The sequence below is a fragment of the Lygodium microphyllum genome, chromosome 13 (assembly GCF_053477565.2).
Source record: "Lygodium microphyllum isolate KBCC chromosome 13, Lygodium_microphyllum_v1.1.10, whole genome shotgun sequence".
In the NCBI taxonomy this organism is placed as follows: Eukaryota; Viridiplantae; Streptophyta; class Polypodiopsida; order Schizaeales; family Lygodiaceae; genus Lygodium; species Lygodium microphyllum.
In genome coordinates this window covers 36,359,477-36,369,101 of record NC_141147.1, presented here as the reverse complement: position 1 = coordinate 36,369,101, position 9,625 = coordinate 36,359,477, and the positions used below count along the sequence as shown (strand labels likewise).

General features: G+C 40.7%; 1 protein-coding gene across 1 annotated transcript in view; it reads left to right on the top strand.

Annotated features, from left to right (window-relative positions):
• The first annotated feature begins 3,110 nt into the window (after positions 1–3,110).
• The window catches only part of LOC148026509 (putative 6-phosphogluconolactonase 1), a 212,048-nt gene continuing 205,533 nt past the window's right edge, over positions 3,111–9,625 (top strand). The window contains exon 1 of the mRNA XM_087690464.1: positions 3,111–3,359. Coding sequence (XP_087546590.1) covers positions 3,333–3,359 — 27 coding nt within the window. The 5' untranslated portion in view covers positions 3,111–3,332. The remainder of the gene's footprint in view (positions 3,360–9,625) is intronic.

Genomic DNA, 9,625 nt, shown 5'->3' with positions numbered 1-9,625 from the left:
TTAGGACATTTACTGGTAATATGTCATGTCTTCTTACATTTATTACATTTCATATTTTCTGGGTATTTTTTCCAATAGTTGTTTACGATATGCCCTTTCTTCTTACAAAAAGTACACTTATTGACAACTGTATGCACTAAGACTTGGTCACGTGATGTTGAAGTAGATGCCTCACATGTGCTTCCTTCTTTATGAGTCCTTTTTTCTTCATACAAATAGGATTGGATGGTACTTGCCAAGGTAGGATTGGGAATATTAGCAAGAGTTGTTACAAGTGTGGGAAATACCTTTTTGATAGCTTTTAAAAGAATGACGATAGCATCCTCATCATGGGTTGGTGCTTGCACTGAAGAAATTTGTGCCATGAGGCCCTTCATATGAGAAATAAATTTTCCTAAGTCTTCTCCTTCTTTATATTCCAAGCTGAAGAATTTAATCTTAAGGAAAATCTTAGTGTTTTTACTTGTAGCACCATAGAGCTTTTCAAGCTCATCCCATTTCGCCTTAGCAGTGGAGAGTTGATCAACATGATGAATCAAGGATTCATCTAAGTGTAACATGATTATTGCTTGAGCATGTTGATCATCCTCCACATCAGAAGGATTTGTAGAATCAACAGCTCTAGTCCCTTGACTGAGAGGTTAATAACCTCTCTCCATCATTTTGTATTTAATGAGTACTTGCTAGGGGTGAAAGTCTATGCCATCAAATTTATAAATTTGAGGATGAAGCTCGGCATAGGTTGAGGCCATAGGAAGGTCTTACTACTTGCTTAGTGCAAGTAGCAGTGTCTAACCCTTTACAAAGGCCACTAGTGCAAGAGTGAACAGCAATGTAGATTTTATAATTAAAATTGCAAAGATGAGAATGGTTGAAAATCTTACACATGGAGTATTTCGAAATAGGACCTAGGTGGTCATTGCCTTTGAACAACCCTTTTTTTATGTTTGATTGTTTTCCTTGGCTTTAGTGAAGTGAACTTCAACTACAATGTTGGCTCCTCATGATGATGGGGCTTATTAGAGGAGTTCTTGGTGGAACAAGACTGATCAATCAACTCTATGCTATGGGATGAATCAGAGGAAAGTAAATAATACTCATTTCTCTAATTTACCAACACAACAAATAGTAAGAAACACTAGCTAAATACATCAGTAGTGCTAAGAAGCACTTGTACCAACTTTCACTCTTCTACTCATAATAAAGGTCGAACTTCACGATTTTATAGTGCCCATGAGATAAAAAAAAACCTCTGCATTTGAGCTTCATAGAGCATAACTAATCCTGACAAAGGTTTTTCAAAAATCAATGTTGATAATGCCTAGATTAAAAAAAGTGAGAGCAGGAAAGCTTGAAGCTTCCTGGCTATGGCTGCCAAAAAACCCACAATCATGGTTTTGGTCACAACAGACAGTAGGAGAGGAATTAGTTCAAACCCTCTTAGAGGGAGATGGCCCACTAGGGGGGCTAACAAAACCCCATGGTAGATGTAGAGGCAACCAACTGCCAAGACCTATGAACCGCTAATTACTTCAAGTGTTCCAAGCCGAGTACTAATGGCTACCTCTCACATAGCCAACGCGCTATTCATCTCTACGGGTGTTTATGTTAACCTCTTTAGTGACATGATCATAACATTTGTGGCCCTTCTTCTCATCTAGATGTTGTTCCATCTTCTTCCTTAAATGATCAGGGACAAGTACACTCTGGGGAGTCCACCTATAAGCAATCATCTATATAATGTGCATTCAAGGGATATTAATAAATACCTTTTCTTTACATGCTATAAGACCTTAAAATGATCCCTTTTACATTACTAAACTTATAGTTTTTTTAAATATAATTAAAAAATCCCTTTTGTAAATATAATATTATAAATTTTACCAAATCTAATACCCTTTCTTTTGAACTCATGTGGTATCTTACATGTTTTATAAGGTGGACCTGTGAGCAAGTACATAACATACACAACCAAACACCCTAGGGTATGCAACTATAGGTGTCCTACCATACATCTTCTCATATGTAGATATATGATTCGTCAAAGCTGTAGATGTCCTATTCATGATATGGACTGTAGTATGTGCTATCTCAGTCCACTAGGTCGAGGACATGTGCATTTGATTTATCATTGCCCTTGCTACTTCTACGATAATCCAATTTTTTCTTTTTGCCACACCATTTTGCTATGGTGCATACCTGCAACAACAAACAATTGACCTGTCTTTTGATCCATGGTCTCTCAAATAGTAAGAGAACTCATTTAACATATATTCTCCACTAACTCCAAAAATTGTTAGACCTTGGATATTTAGAGAATACTCTCGAAGCTCTTTTTGTCGATCTATAGCATGATGTGAGACTCTTTATATTTCAAAAGATTCCAAATTGATATGACCCCTTGATGTGATATCTACAATCCCCCCCCGCCCCCCCCCTCCCGCCAACATACGCACAAACACACGTGGTGGCAACCAACACACACACACACACACACACACACACACACACACATTGTGATAGCAACATACGATCATACACATACATATACAGAGGGTGTCACCAATAGATAGTAGGCACATCAATGGAGTAGTTAGGGACTACATCATAGCTAAGATCATGTGGAGACCTTGAGATAAGCTACAACCTATAGTCTCCACCACATTTTTCTATACATAGTTTTGTTAGATTTGGGTTTCCTTTTTTTTCTATTGATGGGACAATAATAAATGTGGTTCTGCTCTAGCATTGTAAAGTTATTCTTAGCATTGTTTCACCGGTTACTTACCTTTTTTAATGTTATCTTCACCTTACTAATGAGATGACATTAGACATGGAGGTACTTTCGATTTTGTATTGTAGGCCACATTAGCCTTATGTAGACTTTAATATATCTTTCTTTCTTTCTCTCTTTCTCTAACATAAGGGAACGCAAAAGTCTCTCTCTCTCTCTCTATATATATATATACACACACCTATTTTTCTCTTCCACCAAAACACATACAGGAAAAGAAATTTTAGAATATACAGATTAAAAAGTTTTAAAATTAAAAAATCTTATACTCAACTTTTAATCTCTCTCTCTCTCTCTTTCCCTCCACTCACTTTGAGAATGCTCTCGAAAACTGTGGTTCTACTGTAAGAGGAGAACTAACTTACCGGAAAGGGCCACTTCACTCCACATCTCCGGAATACACTGAAGCTCCCCCCACAACACCTCGCACATACAGTAATTGATCCCCTCCGCGTGGCTTGGCAAAATTTGCTGTATCATCAGTCACATTTCTACTCTCGAATGGAAAATTCGCAGGGTTTGATGTGAGCAGTTGGCCATGGCGATATGCTGCAGGCCTCTTCAGGTACACGTTAGTGTAGTGCAGTCTGCTTCTGTTTACCGTTTTGGGTTTCCCAAGTGCGGAAAATGTCTTTAGATACACAACATTATGCCTCTGGAACCCATAGGATTAGCTGCCAGGTGAATTATGACCAAGAGTGTGCATCCGCATGAATGCGAACCTCAGCTGAGGGTCAAAATTGCTCTTCGGGCACCTGTGACACGAATGTTAATTTGGTCAGGGACATGCGTGCGCGTCTCTCTCTTTTTCTGTTTGTGTAAATTCAATGAGGATTCCTAACCTTAAAGCCATCTTAATCCAGCAGTTTTTGACAGCATACTTTAATATTGTCAAGTGTTTATAGTGCATTTTGTAATGTTATTAACATGCACGGACCTCACTGTTGAAGGGATAGCTTACAGGAAGGTAATTGGCATTTGGAGGTTTCAAAATTCGCTACGAAAACTGGCGGTCTACGTTATGACGGAACCACTAGAATAGCTTTTACAACTATTGAATAGGTTTTAGAACTTTGTGTCATGTATGAATCTGCCCACACTTTGTTTCATATACCGTAGGCTCCCCTGTGGTGGTTGGACCTCAAAGTGCGTTAGACTATAGATTGTCGTTATCTCCAAATGTGGGCTGTCTATAACAAGCAATCATAGTTTACTAATCATTTCCTGGGAGCGTGTGGGTGTCTCTCATATCATTTCAATGCTCTATTTCCGTTTAGTATACCTTCATTGTATCTGGGCTTTGTGTGCTAAGCTTACATGGCTGCCTTCTCCTTGCTGTTGTAGGCTTGGTCTGCTATTTTGTTTTAACACTTTGTGGCCCAGACAGTAAACTGCTGTTTACAGCTGTGTTCCTTGTGTTGTGTGCTTTTCATGCTGCATTCATGTGGGCACATTTTTCTGCTGCATGAGCTCTTTGCAAACAGGAGAACATCTACTGCAAGGGCTGTGTGAAAATCCAATTTGGTGGTCTATAGTACCCAACCATGTGTGTTCTAGGTGGATTCTCTTTGTAGTTATGGTCATCTCTAGCTTTGTGAGCACTACACTAAGTGAGTGACGGACATTAGGAGCTGTGTCTAGTGCTAATTGTTTTGGTTGGTTTCATTATTTTTGATCAATGTCCTTATTTTTGGGCCCACCTATTCTTTTGGGCACTCCACATTTGTTGAGCCACTTTAGGTGAGTTAACCTATATATAGGCACCCCTATCTCTAGGACAACCACTCATGAGTCATTGGACTTCTTTTATCTCTTGCTTTCACTTGTAGCATTTTCATTGGAGCTACGTCCTATATATGCTTTGACTAGCAAGGGGGTAAATACTTGGTGAAAATACTTCAAGTAGTCATCAAGGAGAACACTACACCAGTCAGTCAAGTTGCCTTGTCCTCAAAAGAGGAGGATAAATAGAAAATGGGTTACCTAAGAGCTAGAAATCCCAAGCCTCACCCTTAACAAGAAAAGTAAAGTCAAGGGACAAATAGGAAAGGGGCTACACGAGAACTAGAAACCCCAAGCCTCTCTCTTAACCACAAAAGAGGCCAAGCAAAAGGAATAGATGCTACAAGAAGTGAAGACAAATCCAAGATGGATGCCCTAGAGATTGTTGAAAGGAGATTATTTCTATGATGGCTACTACACCCTCGTCACCCAAACTAGGTTAGAATCCACATTATGAACATAAAAAGCGATGTGGTGAGGAGATACCAAAATGGTCAAGGGCCAAACAACCAGATCCTAAATGTGGAAGCCCTATTACCATCCACCACAAACACATGAGGTTTGAAGAATGTCCAAGAAAGTCAAAATGAGGCTTTCTAGGAAAAATATCAAATCACTCAATTAATAACTTACTCACAATAGCCACAACCAACCTTGAAAAGCCAACCAAAGACAAACATGCCCATGCCAAAAGAGGTTACCAAGTGCATGCCACTAGTATAATAAAAATTTAGGGGACGAGCATAGTAAACGAGAAAAAGTTAGACGACCAAAATGTGCATGCCAAAGTTTTACATCTATAAATAACTCTTGAATTTGCATTTTTAGATGCCATATCCTTCATAGATTTCCCATAATTGTTGAGTATGCAAAACCCATAACATAGTGAACTTGATGCGACAATTGTATCACCACATGAGAATTTATTATGAACAATACATCTGTTATCCGCAAGTTTGGCAATTACACCAATCTTCACAAGTGTAGAAATTATAGCAAATTATTTTCTATCTCTAGCACGTACAAAGCATTTGAAAGCATAAAATGCAGCAATCAATAGTAATCGACACAATTTTGCCAACCCCTTTTGGCTTAAAGCTGAAATGATGAAATAGAAATCCCAAATTTAAATGTCAATTTTTGGCATTACTTTTATGTTACATAAATATTAAGAGGTAATACCATTTGTAACTAAAACCTTTGCAGAAAAACACTTGAATTCCTAAATATAATACATTGTACATGCAACTATCAGAGTGGTTCATTGTGGAAGTGGATGCATGGGGCTTGGTCAAAAGAGGAAATACATGGCAAGGGGTGTTGTAGAGATGTGTATTTTTAATGCTTTGCTTAGCATTTGGCTTAGGCATTAATCCAATGTGCACATGTGAGGTGCACATGTGATGTGTAAGTCTGTTAAGACAGAATGATAGATCACGGATCCTAAGTTTGTAGTGGGTGTCAAAGCCAAAAGTTGTAGCAAGTTATATGGTTAGGTATATTGAGAAACCCTTCACCCTTCACCCGTAGTTTGCGTTTTTGCGTTTTGCATTTAGGGTTTGCAGCCCCAAAGCCACTCTAGACTGACTGTGCCTATTTATAGGCCACTCTCTCATTCATTCCTTACGGCTGATTCATTCAGTCCATCACCTCTTCTCTTCAGCCTCTCCACTACCCTCACACCCCTTCAGGAGGACATTGCGGTTTGTGGTTCGTGGTTGTCTTCATCATCTTCCTTGTGCTATGGCACCCTTGTTCCCTTGTATCACATTCACTCCATGATTCAGATCTTCATCATTCCATTCATGAGAGTTTCTTCTCTCTTCTCTTCTCTTCTCCATGTTTATTGAGTTCACTCCGTGTTCCTCCCCTCAAACCCTATTGTCTCGTTGGTACGCGTCTTTTGACATACATTGTACATGCAACTATTAGAGTGGTTCATTGTGGAAGCAGATGCATGGGGCCTAGTCAAAAGATGAAATGCACGGCAAGGGGTGTTGTAGGGATGCGTATTTTTAATGCTTTGCTTAGCATTTGGCTTAGGCATTAATCCAATGTGCACATGTGATGTGTAAGTCTGTGTAGTCACAATGATAGACCAAGGATCCTAAGTTTGCAGTGGGTGTAAAAGCCAAAAGTTGTGGCAAGTTATATGGTCAGGTACTTGTGGGTGCCTAGTGTTAGTTTGGCCTAGGGCATTTAACTAGTCAAGAAATGTTAGTGGTGACATATAGGAACTGGGTATTAATTTTAATACTAGTTCAAGGACCAATTAACACATAGGACTACCTGGGAGTTAAAATGGCCTAGCCAATTCAATTGTGGATGGGCACTTTGAATTTTTTGGGTGGGGCCAAAAGGCTAAAATATAATTTCAAAATCCATATTAATAATTTTGAAATGTGTTTGAAAGGCTGCCACTTAGCAAAACCTTCCCATGCACGTGAGGGAAAGGCTATTGGGGGATGGTTGAAGAAAGTAAGAGAGATTGATTTGTTGTCAGTTCGTGCTTTGGAGGTGTTTTGGCCATTAGGGACCTCAATTTTTGCAATTGATGAGAATAATTTGTAGATCTATGAGAAGGAATTGCTGGTTGTAATTCATACACTTTTGACATGGAAGCACACTCTCTTGGGAATTGATTTCACTATATAGATAGATCATCAAATGTTGTGTCACTTTCTAACTTAGACTAAGTTATTTGAGAAACATATGAGATGGGCAAACTTCCTCTCTATGTTTCATTTTTAGAGTGTGCACATAGTGTCAAGAAAAATACCCTTACACAGAAACATAAACAAAAACCGTACGACAAAGCACAGACTGATAAAAATAACATAGTTGGGGTTAGGGTTAGAGTAACTCAGAGACAATGAACACAGTGAATAAATGAAATGATATGATTACTAATAATACGATGCTCATGCAGCAAACACACTATGTAGTGAATGAATACTGAACCTCGAACTCCTGTATCTCTAGGATCAGGGCAAGAGTAATGAGCTGGAGAGTGTGTCGTACTCCGAACGGATCTCGAATCGCAGCAGGGCAGCCTTCGGATGTTGAACACTAGCAAACGCAGCAGTGAGAAGCTGGATCTGATGCAGATAGCAGTGAGGAGAGAGAAAGACTAAAAACGGAGCTTGCAGGAGAGAGAAAGACTAAAAACGCAGGCACGACAGTTTGCAAGAGAGAGAAAGACTAAAAACGGAGCTAACAAGGGAGAAAGATTGAAAACGCAAGCAGGACAGCCTGCAGGAGAGAGACTGAAAATGCAGGCATGACAGCCTGTAGGAGAGAGAAAGACTGCAGCGACTGCAGACAGGAGAGAGAAAACTGTCAGGGCGGCAGTTGGAGCCTGCAAACGCAGCAGTTTGCTGGCGTGGTAGGCTGTACGACAGCAGTGCAGATGAACAACAGCCAGTCGCCAGGTAGAAACAACAGCAATCAGCGTGTGGAGGGCTGGAAAAAGGCGCTAGACTGTAGGGAACAGTGATGGATTGCAAGGGCTGAGATGTCCTTAGTGACCGGGGTGTGGGCAGCAAGCTGGTAACACTTGAAACCTGCAAAAATGAGATTGTAAAAGAGTGGAGGGCTGGCTGCCAATTTATAGAAAATTAGGGTTCTAGATCCTCTCCCACTTAACTTTCTCGATCCGCTCTCCGTTTTAGGGTTTTGGCTAAAATAAGCCTAAAATAAGCATGTTTTGGGGCTGTTTAAGTGGCTAAGTGCATTTCTTAGCACAACACCCCCTCTCAAGCCCAAAATAGGGCGAGAAAAGTAGGCCAGCCTAAATTTTGATTTACCCCAAGGCGTCCCACCCCAAAGCAGCCAGGGCATCGGACAAAAGGTGCACGTCGGCTGCTCAGTGGCCTACCAAGACTACAGAGGCAATGGATATCTTACCAAGGGAGCCCAAGTGATCACCCCAGAGAGGTCAGGGCATCGGACCAAGGGTGCTCGTCGGCTGCCCAAGGGCCTACCAAGGCCTACAAAGGCAGATGGGTAGCATAACACATGGCAGTTCTTCTAAAGGCAGTTTCCCTATCCTTGCTTGCTTGCTTTGCTTGCTTGCTAAGCCCACCGTTTTTTTTGCCTCTCACATATTCAACACATGATCGGCACATACACTCACTTTTATCATCCTTAGGCACTTATCCTCGTCAGTGTGAGGGATTAGCTTGCTAGTTTTGTGAATAACGTGGGTTTAAAACTCTCTTTATCTTTTCCTATCTGTCACTTAATTGGCCGCTGTCCCTATATTACTTATGTATTTTCAAAACACTTAAAAAAAAAAAAAAACAAAACAAACAAGTCCATTGCTGATATATGGTGGATCCTAGAGTCGACCACTCCAAAAGACCGGAAAGGGATAAATGTGTACAGATGCATGTTGACATGAACAGAATGCCAATGCATAGGGTAATGCAAAGGGAGATGCAAGATGTCATGCTCATGCAATATGCTATGCAATGGTGCTACTGGGATAGTGCCCTCACAGGGGAAGTGTTCACTTGTCCAAGTGTCCTTTTACAATCAGGTCATCTTGATAGTGCGGATGGAGTTACAAATGCCCATAATACAATACAAAAGAATAAGTGAATGTAATGTCTAAAAAACTGTAAGCATCATCACTGTCATGATCAAGAGTAGGAGCCGTCCCCTCTCAAACTGGAAGGGAAAGCAAGAGGGAAGCACCCTCTCCCCGTCAAGTTGAAGTAGGGGAGGGTGTACCCAAGCCGATCTTGGGTAGCAGGTATTGAAGAACCGACCGGTTGACCGCTTTGGTCAAGCTATCTGCAAAATTATCTGATGAAGGCACAAACTTTAGGCGAATAGTGCCTAGCTCAACCTATTCTTTGGAAAAGTGAAAGTGGACTCCCACATGCCGTGTCCGTGGTGTGATGATCGGATTGCCGGCAAGGGCAATGGCACTCTGGTTGTCGCAGTAGATAACTGTGGGAGAGTCACAGGGAAAATGAAGCGCCACCAATAAACTCCTCAGATAGATGGCATCGGTGGTGCCATCGAAGAGAGCCCGGTACTCAG